This window comes from Hylaeus volcanicus, chromosome 1, assembly GCF_026283585.1.
Source record: "Hylaeus volcanicus isolate JK05 chromosome 1, UHH_iyHylVolc1.0_haploid, whole genome shotgun sequence".
Classification (NCBI taxonomy): Eukaryota; Metazoa; Arthropoda; class Insecta; order Hymenoptera; family Colletidae; genus Hylaeus; species Hylaeus volcanicus.
The window spans coordinates 3864188-3889585 of record NC_071976.1 but is presented as its reverse complement, the minus strand read 5'-3'; the positions used below and the strand labels follow the sequence as shown (position 1 = coordinate 3889585).

Below are 25398 nucleotides of genomic sequence, written 5' to 3'. Positions count from 1 at the left end.
GATGGAACGCTTGGCCGTTTCGATCCTACCATAAAACTGTTGCATGCTAAACTGCGACGAATCATTTGTCTTTAAGAGGCTTGTAGAAGACGTTTTGATGCTAACATGTTACTATTACTACACTGAGAAACAAAATTATTCATGAAAATTTTGCCATTGTTCAAATGCGCATAACTCAGTGAATTTTCATTCTATCGAGACAGTTTTTATTCGAAAATGATGTACAAACCACCGTAAAGTGCGCATTTTCCTGAGCAATTTGAAAAAAAAAGAAGTCTGTACGATTTTCTTTGTCCGAGATCGAAATACCATTTGTAAGTTATTGATGGTGAAACCTCATTACAAGAAGGTTTCGTATTGGACATTAATTTTATTATATAGAGCGAATATTAGTCCGATAATATAGAGGATATTTAATTTTCTTACTTGACACATTATTTATCGGCAGACGTTATTATGAACAAATATTGTTTTCATGAGAAACTGATTTCAGTTGATTTTGCACGCAAGATTAAAGAAGTAAAAGATAATGTTTGTATCCCATAAAATGCTTTATAATAATTGAAAATTAATCGACCTTTGAAATTAACTGAATTAATTTTCCTTTTGTTAATTACTTCGAAATTAACGAATTATGCCATTAACCAGTATTTTATCTCTAATTATAATGTGATTCAATCGTCGGAATGTAATAATTACATTATGCAATTTATCGAAACTAATTTGAAATGAAAATATACAGATATAATTTACCAGGAAAACAAATACCTAATAAATTCAATATAACGTCGATACCAAGCCTGCATCCATGTACATCCATATACGTAATTTTATACACGTAACTTTGCATTTCAAACTAACTCGAATATTTCCTTTTCATTTTTCGTTATTCTTAGAATGTTATATCGAAGCATTCGTTAAAATAATTTTACATGGACATCTTCGTATTATTTTCAAACCATAAAATATGTTGACGGAGTTTCTATGGAAATATCTGAGACATTATAATTCATCACATCATGATAGAAGTCAGATTTGCGAAACCTTTTTAATTTTATTTCAAACGCCCTTAGAATGAACACAGGGGATCATGAGACAGAAGTAATTTACCGAATCCAAGAAAAGAGATGTAATTAAGTCGAAAAAAAATGTTTAAAAGGAAGCATTAAAAAAAGGGGGTCAACAGACAAAGCTTGGTTAGCTAAATCGCTACCTTTAACTTCCTCTGACTTTTGTCCATAAAGCAATATTAAGGATATTATTCGATAATAGGTATCGTAAGTCTTTGTACAACGAAGATTGCCTTCGTTCCTTGTCTCAAATGAAAGTGACAATTCTGTCGTCGATCACAAAATTCTTTGTTGCAAAACGGGAACATTCCGATACGGGGGAAACAGTGAATAGGTTAGTTGAATGGACACGTCTATCCGGATAAATCGCGAGCATCGTGCTTATCCTGGATTTCATACGTTTGCTCGCGCCTACGCAAATACACGATCCATGTCCACAAATACGTAGAGTTTCATTCGTCTCTCCATTCGATGGTATTTGTTGCCTTCTGTTCTATAGTTGCTATCTGTTTTGGCGTATTCAAAGGGAACACGTGCCCAGTTAACAAATATCGTGTGTATATTAATAGAAATTCTCTGCTTTATCTATCTAAGCCCTCGTGTAGCTTTGAAACGGAAATATTGTTTCCTTAATCGATAAAGAACTGTTCCTTGCATTGGACTTTAACCTTTTTCGGTGCTCAAGACGAGTTAAATCAGATGAGCTTATTTGTTAATGAGTTAATGAGTCAATGAGTTAATCAGTTAACCCTTTCCACTCGAGACCTTTTCTTTCTGGTATCTGTCAAAATTTAGAAATTCAACATGATGAATCCAATATTGTAGAATAAAATGAAAAAATGATCAGATTTGGATGTGCTTCAGAGATTATTTATTTATAGTAAAAGAAATGAACTTACAATTAAATTTTCACAACTTTTTTAGTATGCACTTAATAAACGCTTAATGTATTGTTTTGATATTTACGATAGTTTAGCAGAACATAATTTTTTAAATACGTTTTCCTTACTTTTAATTGTAATTACAGTTTTACTTAAATTTAAATATGTAATTGTTTCTAGCCTTTCCCTGCATATTTATATTTACTAATTTGATGAATTTAACGAAGAATACGTTTCGTCTTAGAAATAACATTTTCACTATCTTGTATCGTATGCTCCAGTTTGGAGCTTTTAAAATATCGAATAGCTTATCGGATAATTATTATTGCAACAACTCATCTGACTAGTTGAAGCGGTCCTCTAATTATTTTGGACAGTGTACGAGGAAGTCTCGAGAATATAAAAATTGTTATTTTTAATTTGACGAGGGAGAAGAAAAGTTGGCCGTGATACTTTCAGCGTGTCGTAGTCGTAAAAGCGTGAAGCGTGTAAATTAAAGTGTATATCTCTTACCGTTGGGGATGCATTTTGGGATAGGATGATTCCAACCGTCGACGGTGCAAGTCAGTATTTTATGGCCCTTCAATCTACGCCCTGGTTCACACGAGTACACAGTCTGGAGAGTGCCATCTTTAAGGACCCTTTCTCTCACCGTGCCCCACTGCGGTGGCTGCACCAAGGGACAATTCCCGAGAACTCCTGAAAGTCGAACAAGAGACCTTTAATCACGGATAAGCTCGAGAAAGTAAAGGGATTGGACGACTACATATAAATCGTAAAAATACCGGCTTTAGAATTCGCTTAACGTCTATTTCAGCTAAGATCATCGGATTCGGTACATTGAAGCGGAATTAAGTTTTTCAGTTTTCTATGAAGCTATAGAAAACATATAAATCCTTCATAAAAATGAAACTGAAAGGATAAAAACGTTTGAAGAAAAAAGCAGTTAATTGAAACAAGGAAAAAATTTGAATATTCGGTATAAACGTGCGGTTACTTGTATCCGAGAAAGATCCTAATTTCAGAGAAATTAAAGTAACAGTCACGGGGTAGATTTTAATTAACCCTTCGCGATAACCCGGGGTCGAAATTACCTCAAGCGCTATTTTAAGTTTTAATTCCGAGTTGAGAAAGTACAAATACAAGATTTTCAAAATTCAAGATTTTCTTTTGAAGATCCGCAAAAGATACTTGTGTATTTGTTATAGAGTTATTTATGTATGAAAACACAATCTTATAAACTGGTACGCTGACGGTCGTCAAAGGGTTAAACAGTGTTGCTGTAAAACGAAAACTAGCAGAAGAGAAGAATTCAACAATCCAACGGCGACATGTTATACGATCGCTGGCACCTATCTCAGCCGTAGGGTGAAAGCTCCTAATCGACTCGCCGCAAGGATCCCAAGGAGTTACGAGCTACGAGAGTCACAGAGGTCGTCTTGGCTACCACCAACGACGAATGCTCGCTCTGACCGAGAGGAGTCACCGAGTCGTAAGTCCTGGCGCGTAACGAGTTTCGCTTTGGGCACACGGTGACTTTCCCGTGATAAGCGAAGACATTGGGTATTGCCACCTACCGCGTTGCCCTTCTGTTAAAAGGAACTCAAGGGAATAGCCGCTGATGTCGCTTCTGCATAGCTTCATCGGTAAGATAAATTAATTTTTGGAAAAGAAATATGACCGACGTCGGAAAACGTGCACTAGATTTATCGAGAAAAAATGGCCGGCAGCAAAATGTAAGAGGTATGACCGATGAAATCGATTTTAGACCGAACATGTACATATTGTTCAACTCTAACATTAATTGATGTTATATATTCATAATATATAAATAACTTATGCGAGTAATAATTCATAAATACATAACGACACTAGCATAAAATCACGAGTAAATAACATACACTTTCAAAAACGGAAGTCAATTAAACACTTCATTTATTCTTAAGCCAAGTTAGTAATTTATAAAAAAAATTCGTAAACTTGGTAGTTATATAAAATCAATCAATATGTACAATATCGCAAGAGTAAACTATTCGAAATATTGTCTCAGTATTATATCGATTACGTTTAAATTGTATACGAAATTGTGTTTCGACCCATTAGATGGCCAAACAAACAAGTAAAATTCATGCTATAAACTGATATTTTACGTCGGCGTTGAATTCAACTGACTAAATACTGTTCTCGAAACACCTACTACTACGAGCATTGACTGCGAATTCGAAACAAGTTGAAAGCTCTACTCACAGCAAGCGCGTATTTACAGTCCAACGCCCGTACTAATATCGCACACAATCGGTCGCAAACTCGTATTGTAACTTCGTAACACAATAAATCCGACATTCCGTCTGCGCGGACCGAATAGCCACGTTAGTGAGAATAACGTTTCCGCATCAGGAGGGCTGACAAACTTCTCGTCCGATCTCCGAAGGACCCTTCGCGAAAGTTTTGCCGTTTAATTAATACCCGAGCGTTTACGATCTTTGATTAATATGAAGTCATCGACAAAGTTCAAGTCTATGCGATCAATTCTCTCTGTTCTCGGCGTTCCTCAAAGGGCCAAGAAACGTAGCCAAATGGACTCGTGTAATTAAATGGATCGTAACAGGCAGTGCAAACAAGGGTAGGTGAAATAGAGCAGCAGCGCGCAATTTGTATAGGTGTAATGGTAATAAATAAAGTTGTAAAACGGTTTTGGGAACTCAATTTTCTTGATATAGAATGTTTAAAGTATTGTCTAGAAATACTGCAAACAGAAATGGTACATATCGTTTAATAATAAAAGAAGGAGTAACGAAATGAAGAAGTATTATGAAATAAGAAGTAATATAAAAAAAAAGAAGTATTCTGCCGGTAATTGCCGAAGCAGTGTGGATGTGACTAATTAAAAATGAAAGATAAAACTAAAAACAATTGCGTACCACACAAAAGTATAAAACAAAGTATTTATTTAATATTTTTCTGTGTTCTCAGTTCTCAGTAAATTATTTTTGTCTCCTTACCAATGAAGTCTGATTCGTTGTGCACAACCTGCGGACACGGATAGTCGAATTAAAGTAATTAACTAGTCGTATGGCGTCATTGCATTGCATCAAATAAGTGATAAGTCCAAAATCGACTGGAGAAGCCTTAACAACAAAATGTATACTTGCAAAATATATGGATTATACAACGAGTTTCATAAAATGTGAATGTAATGTTAGAGCTGTGTTCGCAACACACGAATAATTATAGAAATTTCTTTAAATATATGTCCTAACTTTATGTCTTACATTTCTTCGTGTGTATCTGTAATTGATACTATTTGCTCACTAATTAGATATCTTCGTTTTCGTAAGAGGCAAGACTGAATTTAAGAAAGATATTTGATATTTACTAATCGCAAGTATTTCAAATCTTTCTTTCAACTGCCAAGTAGATTCGAAGCATAGTATGAAGATAGCAACGGAGATATTATGCTCCGGCACAATATAATGCATTAGCTGACACAGCATCTATCTCCTCGAAACTTAACCTGTTAAAACTTTATCGCGCCTCTTGCCATCGAAGGAAATCGCGTTTCTCGTTTCGTCATGCTGAAGCTGTTACCTCCTCCTTTCCCAATCCTTCACCAGGGAACTCTTCCCAGTTCGCCATTGGAGGAGTCCATTTTCCCGAGGCTGCGTCGAGACTTCTCCTCGAAAGATGTTCAAACGATCTTTGACGATTTAGTCATACTTAAGGAAATGGAACGCCCGGAGGGATAGGCTCTAAAACGCTTCTTCGGTTTCACTTTAACAAATCGCCGTATCTCGCAGAAGAATGGAGCCTGGCGAACGAGAAACGCGTCAAATAACAATACCGAGTACTTAGCGGACGTGTACACCCCTTTTTCACGAATATAAATCATGCTAGACAGTCCACGGCGTTTTTACGAAACCCGATTGTACGGAATTACGCCCGCGCTAATTGCACAGATGTATGATGAAAATGTCGTATCTCGTTCCTTCGATATTTCTGATACACCCTCTGCGTATAGGGAATTTTAACCCTCCATGGGCCCGAGTAAGTAAAAATAATGTGGATGTACTCATCAGATATTTAGGAAATTGTAGATTTCCTTCATCTATGAACAGATAATCAAATGTTATCCTACGATGACTTCACAGAATCTTGAAGAATATTATTAAATAAAAAATTTAGCGTAAGCCAATGAACTGTCGGATCGATGATTACGATTAACGATTGACAGATCGACGATCGAAAATTAAGGATCGACTAAGTTCCTCGATTCACAGTAAATTCTAACAGCGTTAACAGTTACTCTGCATACTTTACTTCACTTTTACGGCAGCTCTTCACACTACCGCTTCTCCATGTGCCACGCATTAGGCGAATGACAAGCCGGAGAATCTGCTGAATAACGCGCTTGGTGAGCTTTAATTGCGAAGAGATAGGCGAAGAAACAGATAACTATTTGCATTGCAAAAATCTTGCAACGGAATCCAGGAAATTGATGTCGTACATCCACCACGGGATTAAGCCGCACGGAGGGTTACTTAGGGAACATTGCCAAGCCATTGTGCGATATTACGGAAGATGTCGTCGCTCGTTTCGCGAGTGGAACTTATTTTTTCCGCTTTTATAAACGCCGAGTCGTCCACGTGGCGTCGTTACCGTAAGTACGATAGCGAGATGCGTCTGCGAGTAACCTGCTTACACAACAGATGTTCGAAATGACGGCCATCAACGACTATGGAACTATTCACGAGGGTTCACGAAGGAAACGACGCGTTTCGCATAGATGTTCGAAAGCGTGATGCTCGCACGAGTCGTATTGTCAGACAACAGTTGGACTACGACTCGACGGAATTCTACTTGTAAACAGGGATTGGGTAAATTTCTCGTATAAATACAACTTCGACCTGTAACTGTAAGGAACACAGTGCTCGATAGACCGCATACTAACTGCGGTACACACGCTGACTTACATGTGTTGTCCTGTAACCGGGTGCTCCGTTTCAAAACGAGTCTTCTAAATGTTGTAGTTTAGAACTCCAAAAAGAGAAGTGTCTTCAGGAACTTTTTGCTCAAACACTTATGATTATTAACTTTTCAAACTTTACGCATTTACTTGTGCATATTTGAAGGTAATGTACTTTTTTACATGGAAAAATATAATTTGAATAAGTTGAAAATTTTTAACATGATTCGAAGAATCGTAGGCTTATTTTCTAATAATTTTCTAATAATAAATGATAAATGTACTTTCTTATCTTTTTTCTTACTTCCATATAAAATACTATCATGTGTGTTTATTATGTTAAATGTACTATTGTGTTACTATTATACTATTAATGTAATAATACTATTATGTTAAATGTACTTTCTTATCTTTTTTCTTACTTTCATATGAAAATACTATCTTACTCAAATTAATATTCCTATAAAATTGTACTGAAAAATCATATTAAGAATTACGAGTAACTTAAATCCGCTTCATGATTTATATAAAAAGTCAAGTTTTCTACGCTGTCAATCGCAGATTACGTGCGCATAAAATAGTCAGAAACGTTATGCACTGCAGAATGATAATGCCGGTTGACGACGTTTATTCACGACATACACAATTTCCATATATTATTTATGATGTTCTCCGGCGTCCAATCAGAAACTGATTGGCTCGTCCAATTTTTCCTTTGCCGTATCCCGAAACTCGATCGCCTGTCTTCATTCCTTCAACGTTTTTACAGAATTACGCGATTATGCGGCTACTTGTCGATATATTTTAAATAAGCACGGAAATATACCCGATGAGCTCACCGTGACACGAAAGCGTAAATATATAATAATGAATACAATAGATATAACAAGAAAAAGATATACAAGTTTCTATCGTAATTTTAATATTAGAATTACAGGTTTGTATTTTATTTCGACAATTTCACATTTACCCAAATCATTGAATACATTAGATTTCTAATCTTGCATGCACTTCCACACTACTATAAATCATAAAACCACATTTATACGTCCGCACTCCTTGTACTATAATGTTGTACACTTTCTGAATAGAAAATTAATATTATATTATTTTAAACAGTAAATACTATATTATATTATTTTAAGTTTATAGTATTTCAAACAGTAAAACAGGCAAGAATTGGTACCGAATGCCTGAGATTTTGAACCAAACGATATTCATAAACAATACTTACCATTATCAAAAATTTTACCGCAATACTTGCGATTTTCATAAAATCAATATTTGTATATAGAAGAAAGTATTGATATAAATTATTGGTGAAGAGAATGTGCACGTATATTGTACAAAAACTGTCAAGAAATAATGTAACATATACCATTGTCAGACTTTTGTACTTTCGAATAATTCCATGAAAAAGTTGGTCACCAAATTGCTCGGGCATCGTCGCATCACTCCCATCGCTATCGACGGTACGAGCCACTTAAGTACACACAACATCCTGTTGCTTGCATAATGAGAATTCACTACATCAAGTGGCGGTGTACATTTTTAAAACACCCTGTATACACAGGGCGAGCAATCACGCTACTCATCCAACATTCATTATTCCTCATGGTCGGTTGATCCAACCGATCCAACCTGTCCATATCAGGGCAGACACGGTTGTTGAGGTTTAAAAGCTTCATCGTTCGTTTCGTCTGCCCTCTTCGGGTACGTTGTCGGTAAACCTGCGTATATGTACCTCGTCCTCCGGGAACACGGACTTGAGTGCTTGTGCATATGTTTGCATAAGGCGAGAACGAGGTAAAGCTATGTCCACACGGTACCCTCGTTGAGCTTCCCCTTTCTTTCTCTCTTCCGGTGTCCCCGCTTATCATCCTCTGTTTTATTACTTTTTGCGCTATATTCCCTCGCTTTCGTTTAGTGTCATATCCGACATGCATATTTTCTCGCTTACCCTCTCCACTTTACTTTTATTCCCGGTTACGATAGTTCTTTCTTCGCTTCTACTTTCCGTACCTTACTAACACTTAATCGTAGGTTTCTTTTTGGTCTTGTATCGTAAACTTTTCTGTTAATATCTCCTAACATTTTCGCTAAGAAAAAAAGTTGTTTCAAATCACCCCTGAACCACTCCTTTAAAAGAGTTGCAACATTTTTGGGACACCCTGTGTATCGTGTTTCTTTACACATTCCATTACCATTTTTTCAATGTTCAATTCCTTTCCTGTCACTCTTCTTTTAATTTTCTCGCTCCTTTCCCGTTACTTTTCTTTTAATTGTTTCGCTCCATTCCTGTCACTCTTCTTTTAATTTTCTCGCTCTTTTCTTCCGCAAGGAGCCTCTCTTCTGCTTCTCCTTGGATTCTTTCCTTTGATCTCTGATCCGTCTTTCTTCTTTAATTCTTCCCTTCCCATTCTTCGTTTTTGCCTTATGCTTCACCTTCCTGTCACACGTTTGCCTCGCGCTTATGCATTCGCTTCGCTTGGCGCCCGCGCCGATATTATCACGGTCCTCAAGTTGTTCGATACAGAGGATCACGAAATTACATGCTGATATTGGACATTCACTACAATGCCCCGGTTGTTCGCTTCGCGTTGTGATATCTGCGATAAGCCTTTGCCGATACATTGATCAGCGACCAAACTCTTCTGATAATGATCAAATTTTTAATGGCAAAATTATTTCCGCGTGCTTGTTCGTCCAGCAATCCATTTATCCGTTAAATTGTAATTATGTCTATCCTCGTTTAAAATAAAAACGTCGGATATATTTATATAGTATGCTTTACAAAACCAACTACTGAAAAATTGATTTCCCAACCGATCAAGAAATATCAATGAAGGATCAAATAAATCCATACGGGGCTAATAAATCGCATTTCGCGTTTGCTATATGACTGCCGCGTATGGTGAATATCAATCCGTATGCGAGCATATAGGAACTCGTGTGGAATTTTTTCGCGAAAGTAGCAGCAAATCGGAAAAGCAGCCTGGACGTATTTGCATACGGTGGAAAATTTAGAAGAAAGTCGAGATATTTCAGACGTCGCCGCGGAACGCTTTAAAGTTTCGAAATTGGAAATTGGAAACGTACACCGCAGCCCGAGTTCTATGTAGGTCACTTAAGGTAAGCGTTTTCATTCGTCACTTTTACGTATTCGCCACGATTCGTAGCATCGCTATGTCGAGTTTACGTGGGAAAAACTTTTGCAAACACTTTCGTCCGTCTTCGCGACACCACGCGTCTTCAGACTCGATGGTCGAATTGTTTCCATTGAGAATATCTGGCAATTCGTCCGCTTGTGGAGAGAAAAAGTATTTAACCTTAATGTATTTCGATCGAGATTCATTATTGAGTTAGAAATCAATTCTCCTATTTTTCAATTGTTCGATCAAGATTTTAAGGTGTTAAAAAAAAGCATACATTCCCAATTTTTATTTCGAGCTTCAATGCTGTGACTTTTTTTTATTTATGCAACGAAACCCTGTACGGATTTATATGGGTAACGATACATAAACATTTACATACAGTATATAAAGATTCCAAAAATAACTAGAGGAGATTCTAATTAATTTTTAATTAATATACATTTGCAGATGTCTAGTTCAGTTCAGTTTCTGACGTCTTCGCTCGTATTATACAATTCTTGAAGTACTCGTTCCTCCAAGCCTATTCTGAATAAAACCCAAGTTGTGCTGAAATACTTTGGAATAGATCCTAGGATCCTTCCATTTTCCTCTTGTTCCCAGCAGAACAGTCTGAATGCAGCCAGGTTGTACAATACTTTTCTCTCCAACTCCGTGGACAAAAACCGTCGGACGAAAAAGAGCCCGGACCGGTATTCTCGTCATTGAAAATCGTCGCGTTTAAATCCGCCAAAACTTCCAGCGTACATGGATCAGTCCGTAAATCACGAGCACTATTGTGCACGCTCGGACGCATAGCGTGGCTCCTGGTGCGCTATGCTTCTAATGCATCAACATTAGATGCCGTTTCTCTCCGACAGCGAGCGAATTACCGTGGCAGCCGCATCGCGAAACGCTTTTCCGGTTCATTATCACGAAGATCTATTATTACGAAGCGGCGTCCGACGGCGCCGGCGACCGTTACACCCATGTAGCCGATAACAATCGATTCGCGAGAAATATTAGAATTGATTCGAACGTCGATTTACCTGACAACAATGGCCAGAACGTGCAGCGCTGGTGGCACGGCTCGTTAGCTTTACTCTTTGCGCGGGATATACCGATGTAGGTACCAGCTGCTAGACGAAGCTCCACCGTCGCTGCATCCCCTTTATAACGAACCCGCAGCCGCGACTGTTCTTTTTTTCCGTTCTGGTCGACTCTCTAACAATATACGTGTCTACGGGTACTTTATCAATGAGTCTCCTAACCGAGGCGAGGCGCCTGCCGTGGTCGACCCGATCCGCCTTTGTGTGGCGATCCACGCTCGTTTTAATTAATTAGCGTTCTATTTCGCACGATACATGACACCGCGCTGTTACGCGTCGAAATCGTTTCTGATAGCGGTGAAACTGGTAAACGATATTCAACAACTGATACATTTCAAATAACTGTGTGGCTTTACAGATGTGGAGTAAAGGAAACTGACGAGGGAAGCTTGGGAACCGATACACTCCGATTTTGATGAGTTTTGTATAAATATTTATTAAACCTATCTTAGAAGACAGGTGTAATTCGTTTGGGTCTGTTTTTCACTTTGAGGGAGAAACTACACCTTTCCTCCGCGCCGACGCCGCTTCGTTTACTTATGCGTTTGTAACTCGAAAATGATAAGAGACGAAGAAAAAATGTTCAAATAAACGATGCACTGTTCTTAAAGGCCTGTGAACCAGTGTCAAACAATTTTCAAAAACAACTTTTTTTCCAAAAATTACTATAAATGCATTTAAATTATAAATGCACAAGTAAAAGGAGCAACTCGGACGAAAGGGGTGGTTTCTCCCTTACAAACCAAATCGGAAAGACTAAAAACGACGTAGTTCTTATGATGGTCCCACAAACAATTCTACAAAGTTTCATTAAAATCGGCGGGTCTGAGTGTACCATCATTTCTGAACACCATTTATACGAAAGAAAAGATTTCGCGAGTTTGAAATGCGCGTTACGTACCCGTTTCTTCAGCAGAAGTTAAAGGGACTGTTGCCAAAGCGTTCCAAGCGCACCTGATAAATCCGCTTTGGAAAAGGGGTGCTGAAATGCATTGGTTTGAAAATAAAACAATACCGTATTTATTGGCTCTCAGAGGGTCGTGACAAATTGCGAGGCATAATAAATCTCCTCCGCGCTTCTACTTATTATCGTTCGTTGCGCGTAACGGCGGATTTACAGAACGAGCAGAAAGAAAACTACAGAAAAGGATTTGTACGAAGAGAGAAGATAAGATACGTTCCGCGTTTGATCCCGAGTAGTTCTTTCCCCTTGATCTGCTAAGCTTGAATTAGTGCCCTAACGCTCCCTCGTACGTGCCTACTCCATAATCCAATTGGACTTGCGCGTGCAAAATCTTGGACGAAACACTTACGAATAAAATCTGTTATTCTTTCGCCTCCTCCTAAATATATTTATGGATTTATAGATAAAGCAGTAAATACTGGTGATTATCGGTAGTATGATCGTATAAGAAATTATATTTATTTCATCGTTTCGGATAAAAGTAAGAATGAAAACCTTCGAAAGATTGTTCTTACTATCAATAATTTCCAACACTTGGTTCAAAAAATGTTTCCATCGATCTAAGAATGAAAAACTGACATATGGCTGTTGCATTCGATCTATAAGAGAATGTGAAATTACATGGAATATAGTAATGAATGAAATAGAATGAAATACAATAACGTGGAATGTAATAATAAACTGTAATAAGCGTAAACCCTAATACTTAATAAGTATAATGGACGTTAGTTGTTAAATAAATACTGAAACAAGAAAAGTCTAACTCGGCCAGTAAGAATTCGCGTAAAGTCAAGAACGAAAAGGCAAATCCGTCCCGCGTCCGAGATTGTGTACACACCTACCAAGCGTGGACGTCGTTGAACTCGAACTCTCCATTCCGAGGAAACGAGATTGACTGTAAAAGTTGGCATTGTTGAGGAAAGGAGAAGATCGCGAGCCCGTACCCGGAAAAGGGTCACAGAGTGGCTGTATATACGCCCAAAAGTACAATCGCCTCGAGAGACCTTATCGAGCGAAACAAGTCGAGTTGGCAAAATTGCTTTCGCGGCGCGGACGATTAACTCCCGAATGCTCATCGTCGAATCAGCGAACTATGGTTCATTAACGCTCCGCCGCGCCGCCACCGAGCCTGAACGAAACGAACTTTGCCCGTTAATCGCGTTTCGCGAATTGCCCGTAAGAAAGCCGACGAATTTCTTGATCCTCCGTCCCTTCGTCTAACCACACCTCCCGACGATGTTCTCGATGAGGAACTGGTCGATCGAAAGTACTTTCAAAGAATTCACCAAGCACCACCATGTGGAATTGCAGAATACTGTTCTCGTGAAGATGTTCTCTTGATTTACGTCAGAAATGTAGAAAACTCTTCTCTATAGATCACTGGAGCGAAGCATGCAACTCTGACTGTGTCGGCGAAATCTACTCACAGAGGACAAGTACATTGTGAATTTGGCAGGAGACAGGACCTTCAACTATAGGTTATTGCATTCGTCTTGAAACGCTCTGTCAGAATACGTATCAGAAACAATATCATTTAAAAAAAAGAAGACAAACTCGATGCTCATATCTCCTCTATGCTTCCTCCGGTAAAAAAGTTATTGGTACCACATTACATGCCCCTAAAAATCAAATAACTCTTGTGCGACACTATTTTTCAATCTCTAGAAGTAAGCGAATTATTCAAGTGGCCTATTTTAAATGTCTCAGCCTATGTATAAAGATTTTCAGATTAAATGTGTAAATATTTCTTAATTTTTTTCAACTACAATACACCATTTTCTATAATAGTAAATTAAGCTCCTGAGAACGGTTATTTATTTCTCGGACACGTCGTATTTTTTAGAAGTAGCAGTTTCGTTTCTTTCAAGTCGAGAGAGCGGTCCTTCTTCCTGTACACAGTGAGTGCACTTTTTCGTCGCAGTGACCTTTCGTTTCCGAGACTAATGGTTTGCATTAACCCCTGGCCTCGTCGTAGTCGAAACTCGACTCGTAGGTTAGCCTTTGGAAAATTAAAGAAAAGTGTGGCGAAATATGTTCCGTTTCGTTTGCCGAATAAATAATACATGCGCGTAAACAAATATTTAGCTTTGTTAGCTGATAAGCTGGTAGCTCATAAATTAACCGTTACACTTTTTCCTGCAACATCGAAAACTCTGTTATTTTCATTTTATACTAACTGAAAATTAGCAAGATTAATATAAGGATGTATAAGAACTGACACGTCCATGATATATAATTATTTAATGAAAAAGAAATTCTCTTCGGCCTAATGGAAGAGGAAAAAGTCTAGCGAGGGCTATCCAGCTACCTGATGTTTAAGAGTATTCCAAGGGAACGACCGCAAATTGTAAGCTCCGCTGTTTCGTCCGCTTGACCATCAGTTACCCTAATTCTTCGTCAGGGAGAACGACTTCAAACGTTCTCTAACCGAGTTCTGAGACCGACCACTAAACGGAACGTCGTCCATTTCGTTTACGTCGAAACAAAGCCAGCTCACCAAGTAATTCGATTTTATATAATTGCATTGCTCTGTTTTACTCGCGATGGCTTATTCTTTGCATACACGGAGGATTTCATTAGATTCAACGTAACCAACAGGAAAGTAACCCTACATGAAAGAAAAAGAAAAAATACGAAATAAAATTTATTAAAGATTGAAACATTATTTATTAAAGATTGAAAATTTATTTAAAAAACGAACATATTTAATATTCTGCGTGAAAATAATTTAATTTGAAATATGTGTAGCGAATAATAATGCAGTTTAAATATAAATTATTTCATACTTTTCACTGCATTTAAATTCATGTAAATTAACTAGAAATTATTTCATACTTTTTAGTGCAGTTTCAATGTGTTTCGAAGTCGGTTATATTTTTTATCCGAGAAAATAATTTATTCGTTATCATTAATATTGAAATTCCTGTATACTACACCGACATTTGACATTTAAGCCATGAGATCGATATTGAAGGAGCATAAGAATATTCCCGAGCTCACGGCACCTTCGTAATGAACGCCTTTTTCATTCTGTTCAGGTTCTGAACTTAAATCAACGCGATCGTAAGAAAATTATATCTGGTCGAAATTGAAACTTTTTTACTGGGGAAATTCAACATATTATCATAATGAATGCTTTTCTCATTCTATTCAGGCTCCGAGTACAAATTAACATGACACCAAGGAAATCTTATCTCCTTGACACTGTAGCTTCTCTTTCTACAAAATCATCTTCCTCTTTAAGTTTTGCTGGTGAAAACTGAATTTTTTCGAAATATAGACCCACAGCAACTTCATGATAAGAACTCTTTTCATTCAATACAATATGCTCTCTTCTTCATACAATACGCTAACGCCTTACCATTAAAACTTCTCTACAGACGAACTGGACATGCACTTACCACCTCGCTTACAGCAAGTAAATCGCCCCGAAACGCGGAATTACACTACTTTCATGGTTTACGGCTCAATTATACGAATGACGCGCAAGGTTTGAGAAAGTTAATCACGGTTGCATTAGGGCGACGTTGCAAAGAGACGTCGCACAACGCCAGCACAGCAGGGTAACTCGATTTTCAGGCTTGCAATTTGGTAACCGTATCAGGAGCAAGATTTGAAGAGGAAGAGAGACCGTTTCCACTGTCGTTCCCCAGCTTCCGCAAGAATAACGTTGCGAGTCGGAGCCGGAGTAGCGGATAACCTTTTCATGGGGAAGAGCAGAGGAATTACGATCTCGACCCCGGATTCCAGTGGCCCCGGCACGATCGTGATTTAATTACGGACGCTCTTGGTGGGCGTTAAAAAGCTTTCCTCCGTTCTTTTTTTTTTTCTCTCCACTTTCTTCGGGCATCGCACGAAGAAGGCGCCGCCGCGAGAGGCAACCAAGATTCGAATCTCCGAAAAACCATTCCTCCTTCATACTGGCGGCCTTTCGCAAAAAGGCGTGTTAACCTTTCACGCAGCTTCCACGCCGTCGACGAAAGACGATAAAAACGGGAAGGTAGGACGAGATAAACTCACGTGGGTTCGTGAGAATTTTTTTAAAACTAACGAGAATACCGCGACGACCGAATGCAGGGTTTCTCCGTTTACGTTAATCAACGGTGAAACTTCGGCTCGCCTAGGAACGTTAAAAGGAAACCACGAAAGACTTCTGTATACTTTGTTGTTAATTCGCCGGGAACTTTTTTCTTTCTTGTCTTTTCTTTTTGGTTTACTTTTATTACGGGGGTGAGATTCAAGCTAACGCCCGCGCCGCGGCGAAACTTCTCTACGCTTGCTCGCGCGTCTGATTTTTATAGGTCGTGTCGTCGTAAATCGTGATGCACGGTCTCTTCGTAAGGAAACTTTTGTCATTTTGCAAGTTTTTGAGAGCAAATGGTGCGGTATTGTGCTAATGAACGACGTGCGAGTGTTTTGTAGAGTTCCATCTGCGGCCCGATACGACTGAGGAGATACACGCCACTGGAGATGAACAAGAATTCGCTGATTTTGCACACAGATACGCCATTAAAAAATATTATTTATGTTTTCTCAAATACATGTTCAGAGTAACCACTATTCAGGATCCATTCGGTACTAACCACAACAGCGTTGATGCTTCTATTTAATTAAATTTCTTTAAAAATAACTGACAATGAGTCAAAAGAAAGAACAATTTAAATCTTTAGGTCTGAACAAATCTTAGGTCTGAACGCCATTTACGGACAAGCAATGTTTTCCAAGTGTCCGCCTTAGATATTTTTGGAACTTTGCATACGTGTAAAACGTCGAAAAATGTACTCGAAATAGGTTAATACTCAAAAGAGGTTTCGAATGACTGATTCGAATTTCGCGTGACAGTTTATCTCGAAAACACAGTTTTGAAAATGACTCATTTCATCACCCAACGAATCAGAAATCGGCCCTGAGGGGGACACGTTGAATCTGCGATTTCGATCGTAAGAGGGCTTAATGGACGCGCGTGACTAACCGTTTCCTAACGCGGCGCGTTATCAAAGTGCCCGGCACCGCGGAACGAAGAGGAAACGTGCGATCATCCGCATTGAATCGCCGCACGCTCGTGAATCGCGTTAGGCAGTGTTTCCACATGCAAAGCTTATTGGCTTTAAAGAGTCTTCCAACCTAATTGCGCCAATATCAGAGGCGCCAGCTTACGATTTCATCGGTTTTAACAGTTTTTAACAGACGCGGTATTTAACATGGCGTCGTCTACTAAAATTCGCGTAGATCATTTTACGATGAGCGATGGAAAGGGATTTTTATGACATTGATGTGATATGTTGCATTATACGTGCAATTAGGGGTTGGTTGAATCATTAATTTCCTACTTTCGACATTGTTTATATAATACAAGGCTTGAAAAGTGTAGATTTCATAAATTTGGTTAACGAAGCTGCCATATTTTTCGTGAAATTGCGAAGAATGAATCTCTCTGAATAAATGTTCATTGAATCGATTTTCATATCATACAAATTTTCCTTTATATGTAATGTCATTTTTTAACGGAACAATTACTCAAATCATACCACTAAAGTAAGAATGCTATGGGTGCCTAACAAACCATTCAAGTACTTGAATAGCAATAATTCTTATCTTAATATAATAGAAGAGTTATGGTATATACCGAACAAACTTAGAAACAGACTGTCAAATTGACAATAAAAATATTTATTGCATTTAAATCAACCTTCTTTGATTATTTCCTCGACGTTATCGCGATCGTTCGTAGGAAACATTTCAGCAACAACTCAACCTCCCCCCGGTTTTTTATCCGCTGCTGTTCTGAAAGGAACAAGATAATCAAACTAATCCCGTAGCTACCAAGGAGAGCGTATAAAACACGTGTCGTTGATTTAAGCATCGAGGGCTTTTATCTCACGTGAACTGTAACGAACCGCTTGCTAGACGAACTGGAAATTCTTTCTGCGAATCGCGACAACCTAGTTTTGCTCGTTGGTATCTCGCATCGCGTGGCTCGATGTATAAAAAGCCACTGTTCTTGACAAAAAATCCTACTACGTCGACCTCCCGCTAATGAGTTCATTACAATCGGCAGTGATCGTCGACCGGTTCCCGCTGCATCGCGGAACGAGCAGCCCCCTTTATGTGATATTCACGCACGTGCACACACGTAGGGGGCACCCGTATGGAGAACGCGCAGATCGATAACCGAGGCGCCAATCAAATGATAACGAGCGAGCAAAATGGTACGCTGCTACCGCGCGCGAGCACCAAGGGATACCTGTAAAAAATAACCACCTAAACGCACGACTACATGGCTTAATTAGAAGCAAGGAGTTCCGGGGACGATAATTAATCATGATCGATTGCAGAATTCATCGCTTCGATGATGAGTTTGACAATGAGACTCTTTTGGATTTACTACCACCAATAGTCTTCTCGATGTAGCGGTTCGTAAGAATTGTTTTTGAACATTTCTGTTTTACGGATTTCTTTGTTACGTGAATCGTGAACGAGGTTTTTACTTTGCACGTGGTTTTACAGATTTCGTGACAAGGTTTCAGAATTTTTCATTTCGATAAAGTTGATGTGCAATGGTGACTTTGCGATGCACTTTGCATTGGATCATCCAGAAGCAAAAAATTCAAAAATATTATTAATATATAAAAAAGTAAAATTATGAATAAAATAAAAATTCCATTCATCGTGTATCATTTAGATAAAAGCTTGCATAACTCTGTCTTGTACTTCGTAAGTTAATGTAATTAAATTATAAGCAAAATACTGAATATCTCTAAAATCAGAAGTTTGTGATTTTTTTATTTTGTTAAAATTCCTAATAACGTATGAAAAACAATCATGCTTCTGCCACTTTTGGATTTGAAATAAAAATAAAAATTACGAAAAGAAATATTTCACAGTGCTCTATCGAATAAATATTTATTCATCGACTACATTTTTGCCTACATCTGTATTAAGTAATTAATCATGTACCTCTAGATTCAAAACCATCCAGTACATTATGCTTGTTCCGGGGAGTGGTCAATACATTGCATAATGTCTATCCAATAACATTTTTCTATAGAGTCCGTCTCATATCGTGGTAAAGGAATCTTTGGCGCACGAAGAAGCCTGCCTTTCTACACGCATCATTTACACGCATAAACGTCAAGCATGATTGGCTCGTAACCACGGTCGATCAAGGCGCCAATCAAACGATTATAGAAACCAAAACGACCACGTTGAATGAACCCCCTCGATGAAGTTCATCGCATAACTCGAAAGAAAATAAAATACATCGAGTTTGGTGTTGAATACAAAACAATAATAAAGACACTTATTTTCATAAGCTTCACACGATACTTTAAAAATAAGTTACGAAAATAAAATTTGATTTTTATTCCATTAATTTATTTTTATATTCATCATCTTTATCGCACCATAACGAAAAACAACTCAATATATTATATAGGTATATAACAGTATTTTAAAATTGAAGAAGTAGTTGATTTACAATTTAAGTCTAATTTTGGTTAGTTAATGATAGAAAAAATATTTTAGATGGAATTTTAATGGTACGGAAGGGTCCATACGCTGAACCATTTTTCCTCTAACATCTCTTTTTTTGGGGAGATTTCAAAATTCTCCTTGTCTTCGAACTTGCAAGTAATAACTACAAAGAAAGAATATAAAATTTGAAAGGAAACAAAGAAAATATTAAGACAGAAGAAAGAGCCAATACTAGTGTGTAACATCTGCAAAGAAATAATTCATATTATTCAAAACATTGTCGATAGGTTCAACAAATATTTTCTACGTAAAGAATATAAGCAAACAATACATTCCAATGGTCCAGATCCTGGTATCACAGAATCTATGCATACGTTTTTCCTTGGTATTTCCATAAACCTACTTTACTCGAATCGTATTTTGTCATCGACTGCTGGTGCAATAACTATAGCACCGCGTACCTACTCCATAGATACGGAATTCTGTGCAGCATCAGAAACATTGTGTGGCAAAGAAAAATATTTTCGATTTGTCCAAATTTACTTTCGCGTAATTTTACCTCGAATCCTTCGATTCTCGTTGCTCGAGATATTTGAGCGAAAATAAGAAAAGGAAGAATGAAAATAAGATAAAAATTGTTGTCCCACTTGTATTGATTTCCAAAACCATCACGTTAATTGATCTAGCTGTTTGGCGTTACCCATTTCAAAAAATCATTTACCAATAAAAATATTTGCATAAGAATAAAAAGTACCGTGATCACAGACATCATCACTTACGTTATTAAATTACTAGTACTGGAGCCTGAAGTCCTTTGGTGCTTATTTATTGCTTATGAGAATTTTATTCAGGTATTCATACTAAGCTTCCCTTGCTGAAATTATCCCTGACCACTCTGATATATCAAACGAATAAAACTATCACTTCGTTTGCTATAACAGTCTATCGCTAAACAAAGCCAGACACGTGACATGGCCTACTTAGTGCCATTAATTTGCAGATTTTGATCAGCGCTAACGGGTGGTACGTATGTATGGTGGTCAGTCTTGGTGTACTAATTGCTGTCGCTTGGAATTTAGGAACTTGGACGTAATTAGGGTTGTCCATTCGTGCGTTGCGTCGCGTCCGCTTTATTCCCGCAATCCCGCAAACCTGTTAGAGTTTATTATCGGATTGCGTTTCGTCGACGCTTCATCGTCCAATTGTTGCATTGCTTTTTCGACGTATGCCAATCAAATTCGAGTTACAGGTTTGCGTATTCACATCATTAAAATTGTTGTTTGTATAGAATATTTCTGAAAAAAATGTCACAGACGTTATTCTACTTTTTAATTTTCATCGTTGAATGTTTTTCGATTATTTATTTTATTTCTAAGGATAGTATAAAGAATACCAAGAAATTTTTTCATTTTTTTTTTTTTTTTATTCTATCAACTATTATCAAGAAACTGTATTTACCAATTTTCGTCAAACTCGCGTTTCAGCGCAGACCAGTTTTTCCGTTTTCGCACCTCGTTTGTACTTCAATTTTCTATTGACAGGTTGACCGTAGAGATTGTAGAGTGGCGGACGAAAATACGATCGCGCAAAAAAATTCCTCCCGTGTCATACCAGTTGAAGCTTTCGAAAACTAGACAACCTTTTTAATGGCGTTTTGGTTCAAGTTCACTGCACGCTCTTCCATTGACGTTACGAAAGAAACGAAGACAAACAAAATATTCTTAAATTAATCCATGTTACATTATTAAGATAAACATAAATATATTAATAAACCTATTATTCAAGGGTTACAAACTTTTATGAAATTGTTCAATCATAATTAGATATACTACCAAATAATCTTTTAATTCACTGATTAATTTCCGTAACGTGGAGTGCATAAACAGTGACGAGTGTCGCTAGAAACATGTTTGATGATTAAGGTAATGGGTGTTCAAAGGTGAATTTACAGATATACAGATATACAGAATATTACAGAATATACAGATAGCGATCATAAACGATATCAATGTTTTTTTTTTTTTTTTTTTTTTGAATTGGATGTTAAGGTCACATGCACCTTCTCAGGTTATGAGTGATCACATTTACTTTGCGAAGAATGTAGAATGTTCTACATGAGTCTGCCTTTTGTAGCATGTTTGCTACGTTCGATATATTATATCGTGTCCTTTTTGCACTATATTTGGAACAGTGGGCTAGGATGTGCTCTATGGAGATCAATGTTGTTTACAATGCAAGTTACACTTTGGTAAATCAGACCAAGAGACGAAAGTTTCTATGACCATAAATAAAAATATGTATATAGATTCAGAATCTTTTAAAGCCGTCGTCCCGGCTAACAAAGTTTCAACTCCAGGAGATCCTTGGGCAGGTAGCTGGACCGTTTCATTATCCATCAGCTCGCGTCGCTTAATGAAACTGTAAAGTGACTCCTTTCAAAGATTAGTCGCATCGAGTGTGAGTGCGCAGGAGGTCCATTCCGTTTCCTGTGCTATTTATTCACACGGTACGACGCACACGCGGAGCGCAACACTATATAGCAGGTAGTTGATGGTCGGCTGAATCCTCCACAACACGGACAACGGTTTCCCATTTGGCAACGTGAAACTGATCCACCGTGGCTCCCGTTTTCTCTTGAATTTTTCAGCCGATAAATTCGTCGCTGTTGGCGCCGCGTTTCGCAAGAACAGCGAATAAGTAACGGCAATTGTAACAAAAAAGGATCACCCTTCACCCAACTCTCCCGACAGAATGTCCCTTTTTGGTCTTCGCCCTCGGAGAAATTAAAAGTTAAATCCCGAAAGCAGAATTTCGCTGGATCCACGATAACATAACAGAATCTCGTTTCAATGTAGACGATACTGGGTTAATTGAAATTCTTTCGCTACTTTTATTTGGAAAATGTACACGATATATAGTTTCGTCTCATTTTTCATTACTGTATTAGTAAAATTAAATTTCTTACGTGTCGATTTCTCGAACCGTATAATCTATTTATTATTTATTCATTGCTTTTGAACCGAATATGGTTTACGTATCGTATACGTTACATGAATATATTAACATATTGCTTAACGTTTAATCTATAACACCCCCTTAAATCTTCAACCGAATAAATGTCACGAGTAAACTGGTATACGTTCTTTGAAACCGCTTTCATTCGAGTACGATATTGCCCATTCCTGGTTGAGCGCTATTGTTATATCGAATGACTTACTGGTACAAAGGTATTACAAGAAAAGTAGGCGTACAAACACAATTTGTCACGTACTGTGCGTGAATTGAATTTTCTGCAGAAGTAGTGCCCGTAACGAGTACAAAGAGAACAGCGTATGGGATTGGAATTTTTCCAATCGCAAACTGAACGCGATTCGCGAAATGCCGCTGCATAAATACGCTGTTTATGAAAGGCTCTCAAGAAGTACGTCAAGCAATTCCGTCGCCGACAATTGAATCTGCTTAAACGGTTTCGCAGAAAGCACGCTATCGCCCAGTTCCAATTTCCCGTGAAATTAAACATCGAGATGAAATTTTCCAAACGAATTGGCCGCTCGTTTCGCGTTATACCACCGCACGGATAAAAAAAAGAAGTAGACTCTACAATTCTGTGGAGGAAATCGACTACGATAGAAGAAAATGCGGTGGCGTATCATCGTGTAAGGAAAAAAAGTCATCTGACAATAATAGCCTAATTAGTAGTTAGATTACAATAATGACGTCATTTTTGTTGTCTATCGTAATATGTTCCCTTCCAAACCAAGCATTTCTCTAACATTTATTTCTATCACAAAAAACATGCGAGATATTTAAGACGTAAGAGTTAGGTGAGGCACCCTAAAAATATTTCTTACATTTATTACGCAACTAAATATTTTCATTTTGCTGAGAAAGGTCAGAATCTTCGAGGTCTAGACGTCAAATAAAAAATAAAACGAAATACTTGTAATAACATTGTTAGCTAATAATTGTATACCAAGCAACAATTCGAATTACTACGAGTTGAACAATATTCTTCATCCATTTTTCCTTAAATACGACACCCGCGAAGTTCATTTTGTTTTGAGTTTACATTGTGCGTCATCGAAGCAATCGATGGAACATCTATGTGCATGCTCGGTTGGTTTTTCCAATTTCGATGTCAGCTAAATTGAAATACTCTTAAGTCGTGAATACTGGCCAACGGCGGTGAGAACCCTTAAGAGGATAAGCAACTCGGGCTGTTATTTTCTCGTTGTCTTTTTGCAATAGAACGAAATGGACGGCTGGTAATACAAAGGAAGCCGATTGGTACACTCTTCTCTCTGTCCCTTGCGCTCGACGCGCGGAAAATCCATTTCGATCCATGCGCCGTTGATCGGTTCACTGAAATTTCTTTCCCCGGGAATTTCGCGCCATGTTCATTTTTCTTATTCGATCGGCCCTATCGCCCGTTCATCATCTCGACGCAATACACGTCGCAATATCGGCTAAAGTAAAACGATCGACCGCTGGTATCGAAGCGAACGAGATCTATTAACTCGGTTGCCAAAGTTGAAAAAGATCGAGCGCCCGAGAAATGTGGAAAGTAAGCGACAAACGAACAATTACGATATTGGAGAATTCTTAGAATTCTGCTTCGATGATTTTCCAAGAATTTTCCAAGAATTTTATAATAAATTCTAACGTACAAACTGTGGCAATCTTTCCTTGTATTTATTTTTAATTTAACACCTTGAATTCTGACTGTTTATCCAAGGATCCTTTTTAATTTTTAAGTCGAGGCTTTAACGAGTCGAATGGTACCAATTATTTGTGGACGGAAAGTTCAAGAAGTGACTGGCACTTCGTTAAACTTTAAGGGCTGATTTCACCCCTACATGGTGAATTTCCGCCGAAAACAAAAAATTGTTCTTTGCATACTTCAATATCCTCTACGTGAATTCCATTTATTTAAATACAAAATTACTCTCCATGTTGTTGGTTTTATTCAGAATATGCAAGTATTCTAGCAACTCGAATGGGTTTTGTGCGTTTGAAACGCGTCTTTTATCCTTTAATTAGTCACTTCCGTTGAAATCCAGCACGAGTAAAAAGCAATGAGACTAAAAGAAAAATTTAGAATGAAATAACGAGACTAAGTTTCTCGTAAAAAATGTTTCAATTACTGAAATGACAACAGTAATTTTGGAGTTACCTCGGCGAAATAATTCGAGTGCCGTCAAGTTCGTGCACGTGAACGGGATCAAAGTAACGTAACGTAAAGACACTGACGTACGTGGTAGAAAAATACAACCTGTTTTTAATGAGTATTACTTATAAAAGAAGCCATTTTAAAAGTTTTGTTTCAAAGAGACGCTTCAGCTAAAATGTGTGTCACTTATGACTTTAAAAACGCAGCCAATGTATATGGAACTGAAAATTCTGAAACATTCGCGAACATTAATTTCGTAGAAACTGCTTCTGAATGTAACGAAATCTCCACAAACAATTGAATGGAATTTAATCGAAAACATTTTAATGCGATGAAATTAAGCGTGTAATGACTATAAAAGCATTTATATAGAGAATTTGATTACCGTTTTGGAAGGCTCGACGAGAATTTCGAGAGCACGACTATACCGCCAACGTATTAATTAAGTCGCTGCTGCAATTCATTACTCAAAACTTCATATATATGTATATCGTATATCTTCTTCATATATATTCTTCATATATATCTTAATAAAGTTAATATATATTTATATATATTATATTTTTTTCTGGATTAGGCCTGGTAGATCGATGGAAATTTATTATATATAATAAATATATATAATAAATTTCCATCG

The 25398-nt window shown here is 37.7% G+C and overlaps 1 protein-coding gene across 1 annotated transcript in view; it reads right to left on the bottom strand.

Moving 5' to 3' along the window:
• Positions 1–25398, bottom strand: part of LOC128875379 (fibrillin-1-like) — a 119866-nt gene that overhangs the window by 69817 nt on the left and 24651 nt on the right. The window contains exon 2 of the mRNA XM_054120906.1: positions 2465–2650. Coding sequence (XP_053976881.1) covers positions 2465–2650 — 186 coding nt within the window. The remainder of the gene's footprint in view (positions 1–2464; positions 2651–25398) is intronic.